Below are 21,660 nucleotides of genomic sequence, written 5' to 3'. Positions count from 1 at the left end.
ATCGACTCGGGATACTTATAAGATACTACCATGATTTTTTCAGATTTTTTGGTCCAAAAATAAATTAGGCCAAAAACCGACCTTACCGACCCTCCCCCTTTGTAAATATATACATTATAAAAGGAACAGTCATTTTTAAAAACATTAGCTTTAAAACCTTCAATGTAAAATGATCGTCGATATTGTAATGAAAGCGGTTGGTAACGCTGACCACAAATCCAAACAAATCTGTTTCTAAGAGCGAGACGATATTTATTGTAAAATTAAAAACAAATATATAATTCCGGGTTTTTCGGGTCAGCGGCCATCCTGGAATCAAGAAAAAAAAATCGCGCGGGACCTAAATCTTTACAGCTTGAAATGGCTCCATTTAATGTCGAAAGATCTCAAAAAAAGTTTAATCTCCCTAGCACTTCCGGAACACACCCCAATTCTACCCCTAAGAATAGATAAAACCATAAAAAATGACCTAACTTCCAGATCTAAAATGTTAATCTTGATAATAAGATCATTTAGTGGCAAAATGATAGCCTAAAGGTATCATTAATACAACTTCTGCAACCCACATAAATTCAATCCCCAAGAATTGGAAAAAAATCATACAAAATGTCCTAACTTCCAGACCTAATATTTTACTGTTGATAATAGGACCATTTGATGCCAAAACGATGTCAAAAAAGTCTTAACCCCATACGTCTTGCGAAACAAACCCCAACTCAACCCCTAAAAATAGAAGAAATCATAAATTGCCCTAACATACGAAATTAAAATGTTATGACTCAAAATTGTTTTATTTTATGAGCTCATAAAATATTCAAAACCGAAAAAAAATTTAAATGCCCTAACTCTGAGACCGAAAATTTAAGTGTTCAAAATTATCTTTTTTAGTCGATTAAAAATTATTTTTATACGTACAAATCAAAATTATTGTTTGCAAAGTTTCTCGTTAGAAGAGGAGATAATCATTCTTTTTTCGACTTAAAAAAATAAGCAATTAAACTCAAACAAGTTTCCAAGTGTTTCCCGCTTCATTCGAGCGATAGAATAAAAATCTTTTTAATTTTTTGAAATCGTGAAATTGACATTGGAATAATATAAAATAATTATGCTTTCTAAAATCATTACACTGATAGATAGAAATATATCAAATGAAATGAAAATCTCCCATTTTTACTTTTGTCTTCAACGTAATTTATATTACAAAGTAAAAACAAATAATTCAAAAGTTTGATCCTTAATTCGGAAATGTACTTCAATTCAGAGATGTACTCAAATAAAGCAACAATTTATCGTGATTCGAATAAAGTTTATATGAATTAAGGAAATAACGTGTGATTCAATTCTGAAATTCATTTAGAGATTTTGAAACATTCCTTTTTTGCTGTGCAAATTTAATATTATTATTTAAATCTCGATATTCTTCATTTATTATTAATTTATTATTTGTTGATCCGCCTGTTCTTGCGTTTCTTTTTTCATGCATTTCTTATCCTGCATTCCTCCGTTCCTTTTTTCCAATATTCCTCTTTTCTTGTATTCCTGTTTCTACATTCTTGCATTCCTATTTCCGGCATTCCTTTTTTTTTGCATTCCTGCGTTTCTTTTCCTTTTGCTGCGTTCCTTTATTCTTGTAAATCGTCTCCTGATTTCCATGTTCACTGTTCCTATTTTTTTGCAATTCTGCGTTCCTGTTTTTTGCGTTTCTGTTCCTGTTTTTGGCGTTTCTTTTCCTGTTTTCATTATTTCTTGCATTCCGGCGTTTCATTTTCTGGATCCCTTTTTTCATTTCTGCGTTCCTTTTTTCCAGCATTCCAGCGTACCCTTTTTCTTTAATTCCTGCGTTCTTTTTTCTTGCATTCATAAAGTTTCTTTTCCTGCGTTCTTTTTTTCAGCATTCCTGCGTGCCCTTTTTCTTTAATTCCTGCGTTTTTTTTTCAATCATTTCTTTTTTCTAGCATTCATAAAGTTTCTTTTCCTGCGCTCCTTTTTTATAACAATTCCTGCTGTATTTTCCTGCATATATTTTTCCGTGTTTCTTTTGACTTGCATCCCGGCGTTTGTCTTCCTGCATTAATGCGTTTCTTTTCCTATATTTATTTTTCCAGCGTACTTTCTTTCCCGATTTCCATTTTACTAGCATCCCTGCGTCTTTCTTCTGCATTACATCGTACTTTTTTCTTGCAATCATGGGCTTTTTCCTGCGTTCCTTTTTTTCTTGCATTTTCTTTTTCTGCGTTCCTTTTTTGCATTCCTGCGTTCTTTTTTGCTTGTTCCTCTTTATTTTGCATTCCTGCCTCACTTTTTCCTACACTTCTTGTGCTGCATTCTTACATTCTTTTTGCCCTATATTCCTCTTTTCTTGCATTCCGACGTTTCTTTTGTTGCATTCCTCCACTCCATGTTGCTTTGTACTTGCATTGATGAGTTTCTTTTCCAGCATTCCTATTTTCTTGCATTAATGCGTTTCTTCTTTTGAATTACTTAGTTGTTTTTTCCGGCAATTTGACGTTTCTTTTTCTGCGTTCCTTTTTCCTAAATTCATTTTTAATTACATTCCGTCGCTTTTTTCCTGTATTCCTTTTTTTGTATTCCTGCGTTCCTTTTTCTTACATTTCTGCATACCTTTCTCCTGTGTTCCTTTTTTACTGCATTCATGCGATCCTTTTTTTACGCGTTCCTTTTCTCCTGTGCTCCTGTTTTCTTGCATTCCTGCATTCCTTTTTTTACACCTACCATTTTTCTTGCAATCATACCTCGAGTGTGTTAACAGTTAAAAAGGACTAAGCCCGGAAATTTCCACATGAGTAATTTTTAAAAGCGACTTTAATGAAAAGGCAGGAAGAAATTAAAAATTAATAAATTGCCTTGGAAATGGAATCGATTGACCTTAAGTCGCATGTTGGAGTTGCGTTAATTAAAGCGCCCGCCAGGTGTTACATATTACAATATGACGTTCAAGATAAACTGAACCCACGATAATCTTCATATCATAAAGTTATTAACTCGACGTCACGATCTTATCTTTCGCGATAAAAAGAAATTAGATCACGTAAATAAAAAAAAAATCGAAACATAAGTTGATACCAATAATTTACGTGAACGTTAATAATTTATCAAAATAATTTGAAGACATGATACGTAATGGAAATTAATTTTGCGAATGGAGAGAATCATAAATATTAAATATATATTGCGACTGCAGAGCAATAAATCGATGACATTTGTAGACTGTGGTGATTTGGCCAATGTTACAATTTAGAAATACGAAGGAAAATGTTATCACAATGAATGGAGTAGTAAATCTGAACAGGATCGATTACCCAGTTCTCTTTCTTTTTGGATTTTTTCACTTTTGACCTAGAAACTTGCTTGCAAGACTCACCTCTCTAACAATTAAGTTGTACTTGTCCCAATTTTTTCTCTGCTAACTAAACACTCGTTTTCAAATTACGTGACTAGCACCTCTGGTGTTAAAATTAAAGCCTCGTCGTTTAGAATATTTTAAATTTTTTTCAGGATGAAATAAAAACTTGCGGAAACTAGATTTCAGATTGGATCTGAATATGAATTTCCGAGAAAAGATTGGATCTTAAACTAATAACTCTGACCAATAAAAAAATTGACGAAGTTTTAATAAAATTCTGGTCATTTAGGAACGAGAAGAGCCTTTAAACCGGCTTTAAACGAGGCTCTAATTAAGGAAGATTTTCTTTAACAGTATGATTCTCATATTCCTCTGGGCTCAAAGCATCCTATTCGAATAATCTGTAAATGCAGTTTAAACATGTTTTTTATCAGAGTACCTATATATAATTTTTATAAGGTGATAGCCGGTTGATCCACCTTTACAGGATTTTACTCAATACTATATGAGGTCTGAAGTCTTATTTTCAAATCGACTGTAAAGAGAAAACTCCTATATTCTAATTTATAAATATCATGAGATTATATTTCGTTTAACAAATGAGCAATCTTGCAAAATATTAAATTAAAATTATTAAACACTTTTAATCTCAGGCCTCGGACTCATCTTAGAAATTTGAAACAGTGTACTTTGAAATTTTCTGAAATTCTTTAAAAATCCTTTTAAAAATTTAAATTTCGTTAAATTTCTTGAGAATTTTTAAAATGCCATAAACTCCTTAAAATAATCTGAAGTGACTTGAAATGGATCAAATAACTGCCTCTCGTCAGATCCCTAGTAATCTCACATAAATCTAATAAACCCCTGTAAAATATCTTTAAATCTACATAATATCTTTGAAAAATCCTTCGAAAATGGTGATTTCTTTGAAATTATCTGAAATCCCGTAAAATTCCACAAAATCAGATTAAGCTTGAAACAAACTTTTTCAATTTTGTAAGATAACAAAATTTTAGAAAAAAAATCAGGTTAATTTAAAAGCTATTTAGACGTTTTTTTTTTAATTTCGATAATAATTTGAAATTTTAAAATATATATATTGAAAATGATTCTTCATCTTAAAAAAATTAATTTAAGAGAATATTTAACACGATTCTGAAACGCTAAAAAAGATTTTCGAAATTTTGAAAAGATACAAAATAATTTTACACACTTTAAATTATTTTAATAAGTTTGAAAAATGTAGATTTTTGAAGATTTTGTACCAAAAACGAAGAAGCTTTTTAAGATTTTTTAAAATTAATATTTTTTAAGATTTGGAACAAAAAACTTAGAAAATTTTCAAAACAATTTTGAGTTTTATCAATAATTTTTGATTTCATAAAAGTTCTTTCAATACTTTATTTAACAAGATTTTGAGAAGTTCCAAAAGATTTTCAAAATTGTCAAAAAAGAATTTGGAAGATTTTCAGCATTTTTTTCATTTTGCAGAAGTTTTATATGGTTTTAGGAAAATTTCCTATATATAATTTGAAGTTTTTAAAGATTTTGACCAATTTCAAGACAATTAAATAATTTGCTTAAGAATCCTGGGAAAATTTTAAAGATTAATTTTAACAGAACATTTAAAAATATTTTAAAACATTATGAAAAATTACAAAAAATATCAAAATGAATCCGGAAGATTTAAATTCATTTTCAGGAATAATTCGTGTCGTTTTAAGATATATTAAAGAATTATACAAGTTTAGAAAAAATTAAAAATATTTTTAAACTTTGTTACATTTTTCCCAAGCTTAAAAAAGTGCTAACTCTTTCAAACTCGAACTTTTCTTCAAATTTGATATATTTTGTATTAAAGATTATTTTTCCCTTCAAATTATACTTTGCCTAACATTTTCTTTCATTCTTTCTTGAATTAAAAATCTTTTTTTGGTTGAAGATTCATCTTTCGGGATTGAAAATTCATTTTATTTTGATAAAATTTCACCTTTTTTACATTCTCATCATTTATGATTGAGAAAGTATTAGAATTGTCGGAAATTTGACATTACACTTTTGCAACGGATCTCCACGTTTCGAGACCCCCTGAATCCGAAAATCAGGTTTTCACGATGGCGTCTGTCCGTCCGGCCGTCTCTCCGTAAACACGATAACTCTCGAAAAAATGAACGAATCAAATCCATCTTTGGCACACTTTTTCCAGGTCCTAAAAGAAAGGACGAGTTCGTTAACCAGCCATTTTTGATCAAAATTCAAAAAGTGAGCGCATTTCGAAAATTTTTTAAACCACTTTTTTCTGAATTTGAAAATTCCATCTATTGATATTTATAGTATTGAAAAGAACAAATAATTTATCCTTATGACTTTTTTCGCTTTAAAAAAAATTCTCCGAGTTATAGCGTTTTCAAAAGCGGGCAGATTAAAAAAAATTAAAATTGCAAAATTTTTGGTTTAAAATTAAAATCTTTTTGCCTAAGATTTCAACTATTTTGTTGAAAATTTTCGCCTTTTTGGAAGAATTCAAATGTTTTGATTTAAAATAAAGAATATTTTTTATATTAATTATCAACTATTATTTTTTAGATTGAGAATCCATAATTCTGTATGAAAATTCAACTATTAGGTTGAAGATTAATTTTTTTGTAGAATTTTTTATTTGATGTCTAAATTTTTCAAAAATCTGTTTAATCTTCTAAGAATCTTAGGAAACTTATATTCATATGGCATTAAAAAGAAATAAAACAAAATAATAAATAGTGATTCGAAATTTGTATTTTATATTCAAAATTATGTCTTGAAATGTGTCAATGGTATGTCCTGAATCCGAGGCTTGTAATCTTTGAAATTCATAATTTACCTCTGAAGTTCAACTATTTTATTTAAATGACATATATTGTGCAATGAAGTCTTGTCTGCTGAAATATCGGTTGCTGCATATCGTAACAGTGAATTAATGTATTTAAGTTTAGATTACGACAGTTACGATTACCACAAAATGGCATAATTTGGTACATTTAAATTTAATACCAAATGAAGTAAACCACTTGCTGGTAATTACTATAAGTTGCACAAGTAATAAGAAAAAAAGAAACAAAAGTAAAACAAATATTTCGCTTTTATTTATATAATTTTATTAGGACTCTAAGAGAAAAAATAATAATTTCAACATTTGTCAAGCTTATGTTTCTGTCTTAATGATAATCTTATTTTCCGAAAATCAGAGCCTATCAAAATGTTAATCGATGTTCATCGAAAGTTCGTCAATAGGTCAATCCATGCGTCTTGAAGATGCGAACAATTTTATAATACTCCCTATATTTCCAATTAAAAAAGGTCCTCTTCAAAAAAAAAAAGTAGAATATTTTGTTAAGAAAAACAAAAACGATGTTGATTGGTTATGATAAGTCCTGAACGGTACTTCAATTGGGCACTCGATGCGTCTCGAAAGCGCGAACACATATTATACATTGCTGTTTTAATCCCAATATTAAAAAAATTTCCTCACAGCAAAAAGATAAACAACATATTTAAAAAATCTTTAAAACCGATTTGCTAGATCATGAAACGTCTTAAAAGGTACCTTTGGTCATTCGACGAGTCTCAACGACACGAAAAACATGTCAGATACAGTATTTCTAAAATGGGACAAAGTTTTTATCATAAAAGAGAATTCACGAACTTTTGTGAAACTTGATAAACCGGTGCTGGCTGATCATAAAAGTTTCAACAATAGGTCAATCGATGCGTCTCGAAGATGCAAACAAGTAGAATAAACATCGTATTTTGAATATCGAGAAAGTTGTTCCCTTATAAACAAAATAAACCTTTTTTTAAAACTTCATGAATCGGTACTGGTGTGTCATAAAAGGTTCAACAATAGGCCGATCGATGCGTCCCGAAGACGCTAACAAATACACTAAGTATCGTACTGCTGTATTTTAAATACCAAAAAATTTGTTCTCATATAAGCCAGGTAAAAAAATTTGAAACCTCTAAAATAAAAGGAACTACTTCAAAATGGTCGATCTAGCACAAAAGCCTAGCAGATGAACATATTTTAATAAGGAATTATATCGAAATATGTCAAAAAATTAGATTTGAAAATGTAGGTAATTCCAAACATCCCTCTATCAGAAAGCAATACATTAAAATTCGGAATTATTAACACAACATTGATTCATTTTTTATAAAAATAAATTCGTTGAGGGTTAAAAAATTATTCATTCTTTAAAAAACTAATTTTTAAAAGAATTAAAAAAAGAAGAGTGACCTGTTATTTCATTTTGGTTGAAAATATTAAATATTATAACATTCTTGGCTAATTTCCAAAATTTTGGAACAATCACGAAATAAATTAGAAAATGACTGTAAATTGGAAATGACAAAGAGTGAAGCGCAATGCTCAAAACTGTAAACTAAGAGTAATTGAAATGCAAGTCGGCAGGAAACAATAAGCTTCTTAGGATGCTATATAGATCCTCGAGTTGCAGTCGTGCAAAATTATAGTATTTTTTTTAACTGCTTTTTCCAGATTGGTTTTCTATAAGATGGAAGAGGTCATATTTCAAGACAGAGATAAATTGCATCTTGAGATTTGCTTTTCAGTTTACAAGCGATGTATGCATACGTCCAGTGGATATTATGGATTGTCTCGATTCCTGCGTGACACACCTGGAATTTATTTCTCTTCCTTTGTGAACATGTATGTAGCTTTTATTTACTCAAAAAAGTCTAGAACCTCAAGATATCGACAATTTTGATTTGAAAATGAGATAAAAGATGAAAATTTTGTAGATTTCGAATCTTAGTTTTGATTAAATTTTATGGTATATTTATTGCGTTCTATTTAATTGAAATTTAAATAAAATATTTTCCTTTAATACAGAAACATACCTCAAAGCCCAAAATGCTCTGAAAACAAGGGAAATATGGTAATTTTTCACGACAATAGGGGAATAAAATTTTTAATAAAATGAATGTCAGTACCATATTGAATTCAATATAAAACGCGTTCAATTTTTCAAACGTCAAGTCGAAATATATTCCATTAGCAACAAAATAGTTGAATATTTACAAAAAACAAAACAAAATCATTTTCTATCAAAAGAGATAAATTTCCAACAAAACAATTGAGTTTTTAAACTAGTAAGTCGAATAGATTAGAAAACAGTTGACTTTTAAACACGAAAAAATCAATATTCAACAAAAGAAGTTAATTTTCAACCAGCTGTAAGGTTGAATTTTTAAGCATATAGTTCCATTTTCTATAAAAAAATTCTCTTTTACAAAATAGTTGCATTTACAATCAATTAGTTAAATTTTCAACATACAAAGACCAAACGGTCGAATTTTGCAAACAAAAAATATTAAACCTCAACAAAAAACTGTTGTGTTTTCAAACATAAGAGTTAAATTTTCGGTAAAATAAGTTGAATTTTTAATCAAATAAATAAATTTTCAACTATAATTATGAATCTTCAACTGAAATAGTTAAATTTTCAGTTGACAAAAAAAAAACTTTCAAAAAAAAGAAACAATTTTTCAAAAAAAAGAGTTAAATTAAAAAAAAAAAATGAATTCTCCTCACCCGGAAAAAAGATTTATTGGTTCAAAGAAAAACATTCACTGGCTCTCAGTCAAAGAAAAGTTTCTTTGATTCAAAGAAATTTCTTTAGTTCAATTAAATTTTTTAGTCCGAATGAAATTTTCCCTTAATTCAAAATGATTTTTTTCATTTAAAAGTTATTTTTAAATTAATGAACAAAAATAGTTTTAAAGAAACTGTTTAATTAAAAATACGGATTTCGAACAAAGCAGTTAAATTTTGAAAAAAAAAAATTCAGTTGAATTTTCAGCACAAAAAAATGTATTTTCAACAAAAAATCGAATTTTCTAGGATAAAAGTATAATCTTAAACGCAAAAAGACGATTCTTTATCAAAACAGTTACTTTGTTATCAACAGCAAAAATTAATTTAAAAAAAAGAATAGCGGCATGATAGGTTAATTTCAAATTCCCGAAGAGTAGAATTTTTAACCAGATGATATAAATTCTGAACCGAAAATTTTTAAGTAGAATTTTCAGTTGAGAAAAATTAACCTTATAGCAAAAATAATGATATTTTCTTATTAAGTACTATTAATTTAGTTAAAATTTAAGCGAAAGATCAAGAAAAAGGGTGGAAACTTTTTGTTAATAATATGTACGAAATTTAACAAAAAAAAAAAATACAATTAAATATAAATAGCCGTTTTTTTTCTAGTCTCTTGTAGAAAAGTAGAAAAATTAACAAAAAAGTATAAGCTTCTACAATTCAAAAATTGGTATAACTTTTTATTATAATCCTTTTTTTTTGCTTTGTTGTAAAAATGTGCAAGTGATTATAGAAAACTACAGATTTTACTTTATTTAACTTGGGTGTTTTACGCCATAAACACGCTTTTAATTTTACGTAAATTGTTATTTTTTTTTGGTAAAAATTGAAAGTAATAAACAAACTAAAACAGTAAATACATTGATAATATGTAAAAAATTGTAATCTTGAACACTATATTATTCTATTTTTACAAGTGGACGTTATGCAATGAAAACAAATCTATGTATTCGCAGAATTATTGAGGAAAACATGTTATCTTTTTCTAAAGACTCTTTCCTTCTTATGTTTGAGTTTTAATCTTTTATTTACCTTTGTTTCAACACTTTCGTTATCTACATGCTGCGAAACAACAATTACAAATAAAAACAATTGAAACTAAAAGAAAGAACTTAAAATTGAATCAAAATTAGAAAACAAAATTTCATTCAATATCGAATTTCTATTCTGGTTAATTATTATTAGAAGCTGTTTTTATGAATTGATAGTAGTATTTTTCATTGCAAATGATTCCATGCAAAAAATGACTAACTAAAAATAATTATACGTATTATTTATGAATAAAGTAATTTCCATTAAAAACTTAAAGAATATTGTAAAGAATCTTTCAGGGAATAGAATCAACATTTGTAAATTAAAATTTAATTAAAATTACGAATTTTGTCTGAAGCGGAAGAAAACTAAGAAATATGTAAACAACTACATTTCAAAAAACAATTACGACGTCAACTAGTTTTTTATTATTCACGTTTGGGTGTCTCTCTTAAAATTTGTTGCGACAACAAATTGCAGATTCATTTTTAGACATTGAAATGTTAAAGTTCCTTAACTTATAATATTTCTGCGTGAAATTATTAAAGCTGTAAGCGATACATTATTTTAAGTTCATTGATAAAAACGAATAACAAGATGACAATTGAAAAGAAAGAAAGACGCCTCAAACTTGATAAAAAATTTGAAGAAAGCAGAATGACCATTACAAAGACTTACAAGAATTGGAAGTTTCTACGGTAACATAATATACTATAAATAAATGCTCCAAATCTTGAAAAAGTTATATCTTATTATTAAATGAGAGTATGATCACTCTTTTCTGAAAGCTCATGAAATACTATACATTTTTCTGATGCCCCACAGAATCTTTTAAAATAATTTCAAACAAATCGAAAACTTAAAAAATTTGTTCAAGTCCGCAATAATCAATAAAAAATTTTTGAAACTCGTAAATTCCCAATAATTTTGATATGAAATCCCTTGAATATCCCATAATTTTTTTAAATCTGTTGAAATTACTTGAAATCCTTGGTTCCATTGAAATGTTTTAAAATATTTTTCAATCTCTAAAAATCCCTTGCAAGTCCTTTAAATGTTCAGAATTCATTTGTAATTCTGTGTGTAGAATTTTTATAATAAAAGAACAAAAAGCGAGCGACAGAAGGTCTAATCCATACATTGTGAAAGCCGTCGAAATCTTTAAAAATAACTTGAAATCTTGTGGAATCCCTTGAAATATTTTCAAACTCTTCGACAATACTTAAAATCTTTTTAAATAGTTTGGGGGCCTTGAGAAATTCCTTGAAATCTTTTATAATCATTTTAAACCTTCAGAAGTTTTGTAATATTCCGTGAAATATTTCGAAACACAGTGAAAACTTTTACAAAATCGTTAAAATCTCTCTCAATCCCTTAAAGACTTCTAAAATTAGTTGAAACCTATAAAATCCTGCAAAATCGCTTAAAATTCTTTCACAGACCATGACATTTAAAAAGACTCTTGGAAATCCCTTGAAATATTCTCGAATCTCTTCAAATATTTTTAAATACTTTGAAAATCCCTAAAATATTTTTAAATACTTTAAAACTCGAAAATTACAATAAATTTTTTGAAATCCATTGAAAGTACATTAAATTTTTTGAAATCTGTTACAGTCCCAATTTAAATCTTCTTAAATCTGTTAAAATTCATAGATATTTTGTGAAAGTATTTGAAATATTTCAGAACTCTTTAGAGTTTCTAGACATTATTTAAATCTACGTTTGAAAACGGTTTAAATCTATAATAGTAAATGAATTAAACTGAAAACGATTTTAATTTTCAATCAAAAAGAGTCGAACTTATCCCAAAAAGACGATTTTGTATGAAAATAGATGAATTCTGAACAAAACAAAACAAACATTTTATTTTTAAACCAAACAGTTGCAATTTCCATTAAAAAATATCATTTCTACCAAAAAAGATGAATTTTCAAAACAAAAATTGACGAATTTGTAACCAAAAAAGATTTTACAGTGAATAAAAAATTTTAGACCAATAATTATCATTTGAAGGGGGGACAAATTTATGATATAAAATAAAAATTTCGATCAACTATTTATTTCTTAAGTTTCATTGTTTTATTTGTATTAAAGTGATATAAATATAATTTTCGAAGTTTCTTCAAAATATTGAAATTGAGATGAAAAAAAAATTAGAATAATATAAAAACTAATAAAAAAATGTTATTAGAAAACAAAATTCAGATACGTACACTTTAAAAAAGTGTAAAAGCTCTCGAAAATTCGTGACAACAGCAAGAAATTGTGAACGTCATCGCGCGCTGTTGGGCAACAGAATCAAATTAAATTTAATTATAATTCGAAGACAAAGATGACAAAAAAAAAAAGATGAACTTTTCATCAAGGCGATTAATCCACTATCAAAAAGATCAATTTTTAACAAAGTATATGTGGTTTTAAACAACGAGTTAAATTTTGAACTAAAATAAATAAATTTTGAACTGAAATAAATAAATTTTCAACCAAGAAAAGTCGAATTTTCAGTGATAAAAAATTGTTGACAAATATATATATATATATATAAAATACGAATGTACAACTAAAATGAAATTTCCACTAAAGAGATGATTTTTTAAACAAAAAAGAAGAATGTTCAACAAAAAGTTAATTTACTAACAAAATAGTTGAATTCTCAACCAAAAAGAATGTTTTTTAATACTTCGAAAATCCATAAAAAAAATTTAAATAGATTTTTATCTTTTTAAATTAGTTTAACTTTAAAATTAATTGAAACACATAAAAATCTTATGAAATTCCATAAAATTGTTTGTAATATCTTAACTTGTTCTAAAATCCCTTTAAATCTTCTTAAAACAGTTAAGAATTCATAGATTTTCTGTGAAATTCTTTCAAACCTTTTCCCTTGAAATCTTTTCAAATCTGTTAAAATTCAGATATTCTATGAAAGTCTTTGAAATCCTTAAGAATTACTTACAGTCTCTAGAAATTATTTTAATACCCTTGAAATCTTTTTATCATTTAATATCCGAAAAACACCCTTGTAATTTTCTTGAAAATGTTAAAACTCGTGCATAAATAAATAAATAAAAAATTTAATAAATAAATGTATGGGTTTAGATTAAATTTCAAACATTGAATTGAAAGACAGCAGCAGAATAATTTTTTAATCTGAAACGTAATAAATGGAACAATTTCAAGTCATTCAAAGGCCAATCAGGTTTTCAAAAAAATTGAGTGCAAGATTTTCGAGAAATTCCGTTACACTATTTTTCTGGATAAAAAAAACACAACTAGAATTTTAAAAAAAGGAAAGGATATTAGAATTTTACTAAAAATTGAAGTTTCTACATACATTAAAGATATTGCTACAAAAATAAATTTTTTCAATCAAATTTTGAGATAGCCTGTCTTTAAAAATGCATTTTAATAGAATGCTATAAAATTAATAAAAAATAATATTAAAAAAACAAAATTCAGATACGCTCACTCTTAAAAAATTCGTCGACAATACTCAGAATCTTTTAAAATAGTTTGGGGGTATCTGGAAATTCCTTGAAATATTTTGAAATCATTTCGAATAATTTTAAACCTTCAAAGGTTTTGTAATATTCCGTAAATTATATTTAAATACATTGAAAGCGTTTACAAAATCATTATAATTCCTCTCAATCCCTGAAAGTTTTCTAAAATTAGTTGAAAGCTATAAAATTCCGGTCAAATCCCATAAATTTCTTTCGCAAGCCATGGAATCTAAAAAGATTATTTGGAATTCCTTAAATAATCTGCACAATACTTTGAAATGTTTTGAAGTTACTTGCAGTCCTTTTAGAAGTGCTGTGAAATCTCGTGAAATTTTTTTAAATACTTTGAAAATCCCTGAAATATTTTCAAATACTCGAAAAATAAAACAAAATAAAAAACTAGAAAATTAAAATAAAATATTTTGAATATTTATATTCCAATTGAACTCTTCTTGAATCTTTTAAAATGAATAAATATCACTTGCAATATATTTTTTAAAATTCTTGAAATATTCTTAAATCAGTTGAAACTCGTAGATATTACATGAAAGTCTTTGAAATCTTTAAGGATTCTTTAGTATCTAGAAATTATTTTAATATTCCTTATAAAATAAATTTTATCCCTCATAAAAGATAATAAAATCAGATGAAATATTATTCGGCAATTTTATTACTCCGGAAATGTATTGTTCAGGAATTTTATTGTTCGGGTACTTCATTATTAGCAAGTTTTATTATTGCGGACATTTTATTATTCGGGATTCTTTCAATTCGGTAATTTTTTATTAGGAACTTGTCAATTTGATAATTTTATTATTCGTAAGTTTTATCATTTCGAAAAAATTTGGTAATTCGGAAATTTTCTTATTCGTACGTTTTATTATTCAGGAATTTTATTATTCAAAAATTTCATTATTGGGGAATTTTTCAATTCAGGAATTTTATAATTCGCAAATTGTATTTGTAGAATTTTTGATGAAAAAACGGTTTTTTAAATAAAATAGAAATATAATATAATAAATATTTTTTTAATATAAAACAGAATTCAACAACGAAAAAGAAGAGTTTTTAACGAAATGCAATACTTTTTATGATGAATGAACAACTGGCTTAGTTATATTTAAAAATTTTTTTAATTTAATTGGCCACGCAAAAGTTTTTTAAAAAATAGTGAAAATTTCAAATGAAATTTGTAGTTAAATTTTTAATCAGAAATATTATTTTTAGGGAAAGAGTTAAACTTTTAACAAAGCAATTGAATTTTCATGTGCAAAAAAATAAATAGAATTACAAGTTAAATAAATTGCAACAAGAATATTATATCAAAGATGCCGCAAAACATAATGAAATTTCAACAAAATAGTTGAATTTTTAAACAGCCAATAATAGTTCAAATTTGGAACAAAAGATGAATTCTTAACGAGATATATAATAATTGGTTTTTCTATTTTCGATCTTTCATCCTTAAAAAAAAAATAATTGTGTGTATTTGAATCAAAGAAATCATATTTTCAACAAAATAGTTCAATTTTAAACAACAAAGTTGAATTTCCTACAAAATAGTTAAATTTTGAAACAACCTATTAATTTTTCAACAAAATAATTAAAATCTCAACAAAATGGTTGATTTTTTAAACAAATTGATGAATGTTGAACCTACTGATATAAATTCTCAAACAAAAAGACGAATTTTTCGCCAATGAGATTAATTTACCACTAAAAAGATGCATTTTAAACAAAATACATGAATTTTCAATATAAAAAGATCAATTTTAATAAAAAATAAGAAATAGTTAAATTTTCAGTCAAAAAATTAATTAAAAAAAAAAAAGAATTTTCAACAAAATAGTCTAATCTTCAAACAAAGAGATGACTTCTTGACTAAAATGATGAATCTTTTTAAAAAATTAATTTTTAACAAATTCCAAAAGGAGCTCAAAAAGGGGTAAAGATTAAACATTTATATTTATATGTAGAAAAGTAACAATCTTCTATCAAAAATGTTGTACTTTTAAATATTGCAAGTAGACGATGAAAGTTGGAATTATTTTCGTTAATGTAAAAAGTTCCCTACAATGGAATTTTCAAATTTTCTTTAATTTTCCACAATTAATAAATTCATTTTCATTTCTCTGAAATTTTTCAACAACTAAATATTCAATTTTCTTCAATTATAAATTTTTCATTAATTATTTACAGTAAAAAAAAACTTTTCAATTTTCCTCAATTATCAACATTTACTAATTCCATTTTCAGTTATATTTGATTTTTGAACATTTTAATTTTCTACGGTTGAAAATTGAATTATCAGTTTTCTTTGATTTCCCACAGTGGAAAATTCAATTATAATTTCTTTAAAGTTTAAACAAAATACATGACACGTAACAGTTTCTAGAAATGATCTCAAATCGTTTAAAAATGTTATAAATCCCTTGAAATCCTATAAAATTGTTTTAAATCATTTAAATCGGTCTGAAATTCCTTGAAATCTTCTTTTATCAGTAAAAATTTATAAATAAATAAATTAAAAATTAAATAAATATATTTATGGATAAAGATTGAATTAAAAGTTAGCAGCGGATTTATTTTTCATTTTGAAATGTTAAACGTAATAAATGGAGCAATTTGAAGCAATTCAAAAGCCAATCGAATTTCAACAACAATGAGTGGGAGATTTTCGAGACATTTTGTTACGCCAATTTTTTAGATAGAAAAAAATACAGCTTGAATGACAATCAAATCAAAAGGTACAGATATTGGAATTTGACAAAAATTATAAATTTCTACAGCCATTAAAGATATTTTTACAAAAATAAATTTTGAAATAGTCTGCCTGAAAAATGAATTTTTGTAGAATACTATAAAACTAATAAAACAAATTTATTACCAGCCAAAATTCAGAGACGCCCAATTTGAATAAAGGTAAAAACTCGAAAAATCGTGACAACAGCAAGAAATTGTTAAACGTCATCACGCACTGTTAGGCAATAAAACTAGATCAGAATGAAATTAAACCTAATTAAAATTCGAAGACAGTTTCAGATCGAGGGATAAATGTCACGTCCCGTTGACAGCTGACATCCGTTTCGCGTTGGAACGTGTAGAACGGACCTCGCAAAAACGTAACACACCTCGACAGATCAATCCGAATACGTCGGCAATCAATGAAAACATCAACAATAAACACTGAAATCTTGACACTGATTGTGGACACACAAAATGCGGTAGTTTTTTTGTTATGGTGGCCGGGGACAAAAGGCGAAAAGTCGGCAAGCTGAAAGGGCGTGTAAATAATAACCGCGAAAGTCGTGGCGTCGACAACAAGCGGTTAATTTCGCAGCATTTTGAGAGACCAGAGAAGATTTGGTAATAATAGAGGAGGTTACTACCTGGGTATACAATTGGGAGGCGTTCGATCCACTTCCCAGGTAGCAAAAAGCTTCATGGGGACGGGCCGGGTGGCCGGGGCTGCTGTCTTTGTGCGCTCCGCCATTTTTCGGCCAGTCTGCCCACGATATCACAACATACACCCTCGTTCCTTCGCGGCTCACGGCAAACTGCATAATCGGGCGAGAATGTGGTGTCGCGAACTACAATTACCGATCGCGACGCCATCTTTTTTATTTGAGCGCCATCTTTGATCGGTAACTGACTGCGGTACTGTGTGTCGGTAATTACTTTTTTTTTCATTTACTTATTTCAACTAGTGAATTTAAAAAAGGCAAATTTTAAAAATAAGTTGAATCCTCAACCAAAATAGTTTTTTTTTCCAGCTAAAAGTTATACTTTTAGCCAATGAAGATGAATTTTCAAATAAAAAAGACGAATTTTCATCCACGAAAGATTATTTTTTCTATAAAGAGAACTGAATTCATTCAAAAGAGAGAATTTTCGGAAATTTTATTGTTCGCAAGTTTTTTTATTTTGATAATTTTTTAATTCCGAAATTTTATTATACAGCATTTTTCCAAATCGGGAATTTTATTTCTTGGGAATTTTATAATCCGCAAGTATCATTATTTCGAGAATTTTATAATTCGGGAACTTTCAAAAGTCGAAAATTTTATATTTCGCAAATTTTATTATTTCGAGAATTTCATATGCGGTAATTTTATTATCCGATAATTTCATTAATATTCGTGATTTTCATTACCCAGGAATTTTATTGTTTGCAAGTTTTAATATTTCGAGAATTTTCGAATTCGTGCATTTTATTACTCGCAAGTTTTATTATTTCGAAAATTTTATAATTCGGAAATTTTCTTATTCGGAAATTTCATTATTCAAGAATTTTTCAACTCAGGAATTTTATAATTCGAAAATTTTATTATCCGAAAACGTTATTATTATTCGGAAAATTTATTTTTCAGAAATTTTATTATTCGGGATTTTTATTATCCAGGAATTTGATTGTTCGCGAGTGTTATTATTTCGAGAATTTTCCAATTCAGGAATCTTATTACTCGCATGTTAAATTATTTCGAAAATTTTCTTATTTGAACGTTTTATTATTCGAAAATTTCATTATTCGGAAATTTTTCAATTCAGGAATTTTATTATTCGTAAATTTTGCTATCCGAAAATTTTATTATTATTCAGGAACTTTATTATTCGGGATTTTATTACCCAGGAATGTTATTGTTTGCAAGTTTTTTAATTTCGAGAATTTTCTTATTCGGAAACTTTATTATCCGAAAATTTTATTATTATTCGGGAATTTTTCAATCCAGCAATTTTATTGTTCGCGAGTTTTATTATTTGGAGAATTTTCCAATTCGGGGATTTTATTATTCGCAAGTTTTATTATTTCGAAAATTTTATAATTCGGACGTTTTATTATGCGGGCATTTTATTATTCGGGAATTTTTTAATTTAGGAATTTTATTATCCTGAAATTTTATGATCCGAAAATGTTATTATTATTCGGAGATTTTATTATTCAAAAATTCTATAATTCGGGATTTTTATTACCCAGGAACTTTATTGTTCGCGAGTTTTATTATTTCGTGAATCTTCCAATTCGGGAATTTTATGATTACTCGCAAGTTTTATCTTTTCGAAAATTTTATAATTCTGAAATTTTCTTATTCGGACGTTCTATTATGCGGGCATTATATTATTCGAGAATCTTTCAATTTAGGAATTTTACTATTCTGAAATTTTATGATCCAAAAATGTTATTATTATTCGGAAATTTTACTATTCAAAAATTTTATAATTCGGGATTTTTATTAACCAGGAATTTTACTGTTCGCGAGTTTTATTATTTCAAGAATTTTCCAATTCGGGAATATTATTCCTCGCAAGTTTTATTATTTCGAAAATTTTATAATTTTGAAATTTTCTTATTCGGACGTTTTATTATGTGAGCATTTTATTTTTCGGAAACTTTATTATCCGAAAATTTCATTATTCAAGAATTTTATCATCCGAAATTTTTATTATTATTCTAAAATTTTATTAATCAAAAATTTTATTATTCGAGATTTTTATTTCCCATGAATTATATTATTCGCGAGTTTTATTATTTCGAGAATTTTCCAATTTGGGAATATTATTACTCATAAGTTTTATTATTTTGAAAATTTTATAATTCGGGCGTTTCATTATGCGGGAATTTTGTTATTCGGAAATTGTATTAGTGGGAACTTTCATTAATCCGGAATTTTTCAATTCCGGAATTTTATTATTCTGACATTTTGTTATCCGAAAATGTTATTATTATTCGGAAATTTTATTATTCGCGATTTTTATTACCCAGGAATTTTATTGTTTGCGAGTTTTTTTATTTCGAGAATTTTCCAATTCGGGAATTTTATTACTCGCAAATTTTATTATTTCGAAAATTTTATAATTCGGAAATTTTCTTATTCGTACGTTTTATTATGTGGGCATTTTATTATTCGGGAATTTTATTCTTAGAAAATTTCATTATTCGGGAATTTTTCAATTCGTGAATTTTGTTATTCGCAAATTTAATATTGCGGAAATTTTCAAATTCGAAAAGTTCTAACCAAAAAAATTGATTTGCTACAAAATAAGTTGGATTTCAAACAAAAACATACATTTTATAGAAAATAGTTAAATTATCAACCAAATAAATTATTTTTAACTAAAATGATGAATCCTAGACTAAAAAAAATCTTTAACTGGAATAGTTAAATCTCAGCTTAAAAAAATTAATTTTCGACGAAAAAAAAACGATTTTTTAAATAATATATAAATATAATATAATTAATATTTCTAAATAAAAAAACAGAATTCAACAACAAAAAAGACGAATTTTCAACAAAATACAACACTTTTTATCTAAATTGAGTAATGAAACTGGCTTAGTTATATTTTAAAATTAAAAAATTTAATTGGCAACACACAAAAGTTTTTTAAAAAGTAGTTAAAATTTCAAATGGAATATATAGTTAAATTGGACTTGGTTAGGTGGAGTGGAAGTGTGAGAATGTGTGTCCATAACGACGGAAGTATTTATAAAGAATTACGGTTATTGTATGATATTATATGGTGTGAGTGGTGATTATTAAGTGCAATAAAAGTAGCCTGATAAGTGAGATTAAAAAATGACGTTTAAAAAGGTATTTGTATTTTATTATTGGCGATATACGTAAGGGGTTAAAATTTATAGGTTAGATCGAAAAAGTATTAAAATGGCAGAAAACGAGGGAAACAAGGAACTGGTCACGAAGTTAGGTGTAACAGCAGCAGATGGCGCGAAGTTTAATAAAAATACCGATATCGATAGAGACAAGACTGACAAAACTGAAACAACTGACAATAACCTAGATAAGACAGACGAGACGAAAAAACGGGGTAGAGGGAGACCACCAAAAGAAGAAAAACTAGTAAGAGAAGCTCAAAATAAAAAAAAGATAGATGAGATATTCAAAGCTTCGAAAAAAACAGGGACAGAATCAACGATACAGAATACAATAAATGCACCAAGTACAGAGCAGGCAAAACAGGAAGAGAAAAATTTAGAAAAGGCGAAAAACAAATTTGATTTCCCAAATTCTGTGTTAGAAGGTGGGAATTGGGAAACAGCTTTAAAGTATTTCTGGCATCACATGCAGGACATAAAATTTGAGAAACATAAAACGAAATTACAATTAGAGAAGGAAAAGGAGAATCGCGAAAAAGAAATAAGACATTTAAACGAAGAATTGAAAAGGAAAACAGAAGAATGGGAACAAGAAAGAACAGTTTTAAGAAGTAAATTAAATGAAATTAACTCCATCGTTGGGATCAAAGAGAACAGCCATATTATAGAAGAAACAATTAAGGCAAAAGTAGTGGAGATTAAAAATAAAATAAGGAAAGAAAATGACTCAATTCAAACGGGGAACTCGGTGGTCAATAGGGGAAAGGAGGAGTACACATACAATAGAGACTTTTTGGAGATAAAAAGAGCATTTGAAGCGCAGGAGAAAAGGGAAAGGAAAAACAATGTAGCGATAAGAGGACTGCACGCAGAAGGAACTGACAAAAAAGCAGAGGTAAAGGCGTTCTTCAAAAATGAACTAGACATAGAAGTAGAAATTATATGGGCAACAGCAGTAGGCTTTAGTAAAAAGAAAAAAGTAATAGCGAAAATAGGTAGCTGGGAAGAAAAGCTATCGATCATGGAAATGTAAAAAGTATTAAGTGGTAAGAAGATTTTTATTGATCATGATATCACCAGAGAAGAAAGGAGAATACAAAGGGAAATAGTAGAAATAGCCAGGACTGAAAGAGAACAGGGTAAGGAGGTAAAGTTAGGATACCAAAAATTGAGGGTTAATCAAGTTTGGATAAGTTGGAGGGACCTGGAGATGAGTCAGAGAAGGGAAGATACAAATTTTCAGTAATCCCAACGACCTTGAACCAAGAAAAAAGAAAGGTTGCGAGAGCAGGGGGGTGCAAATTTCTTTTTTGGAATGTAGCTGGTGTTAGGAACAAAGACAGGGACTTCTGGAATTTTATAAAAAGTTTTGATTATGACGGATTAGCAGAGACTTGGATTGAGGAGAAGGATTGGGCGAGATTCAGGCAACTGTTACCTAAGGGATTTAATTGGGTGTGTCAATTTGCCAAGAGAGAAAACAAGAAAG

At 27.5% G+C, this 21,660-nt stretch overlaps 1 protein-coding gene across 3 annotated transcripts in view; it reads right to left on the bottom strand.

Annotated features, from left to right (window-relative positions):
• LOC117180034 (phosphofurin acidic cluster sorting protein 2) overlaps positions 1–17,092 on the bottom strand; it is a 163,285-nt gene extending 146,193 nt beyond the window's left edge. For all 3 annotated transcript variants that reach the window (XM_033372330.1, XM_033372329.1, XM_033372331.1), the window contains exon 1: positions 16,948–17,092. In XM_033372330.1, the coding sequence (XP_033228221.1) occupies positions 16,948–17,051 (104 nt within the window). In that variant the 5' untranslated portion in view covers positions 17,052–17,092. The remainder of the gene's footprint in view (positions 1–16,947) is intronic.
• Positions 17,093–21,660: the final 4,568 nt, after the last annotated feature.

This window comes from Belonocnema kinseyi, chromosome 9 (genome assembly GCF_010883055.1).
Source record: "Belonocnema kinseyi isolate 2016_QV_RU_SX_M_011 chromosome 9, B_treatae_v1, whole genome shotgun sequence".
NCBI lineage: Eukaryota > Metazoa > Arthropoda > Insecta > Hymenoptera > Cynipidae > Belonocnema > Belonocnema kinseyi.
This window is presented reverse-complemented; position numbering and strand designations above follow the sequence as displayed.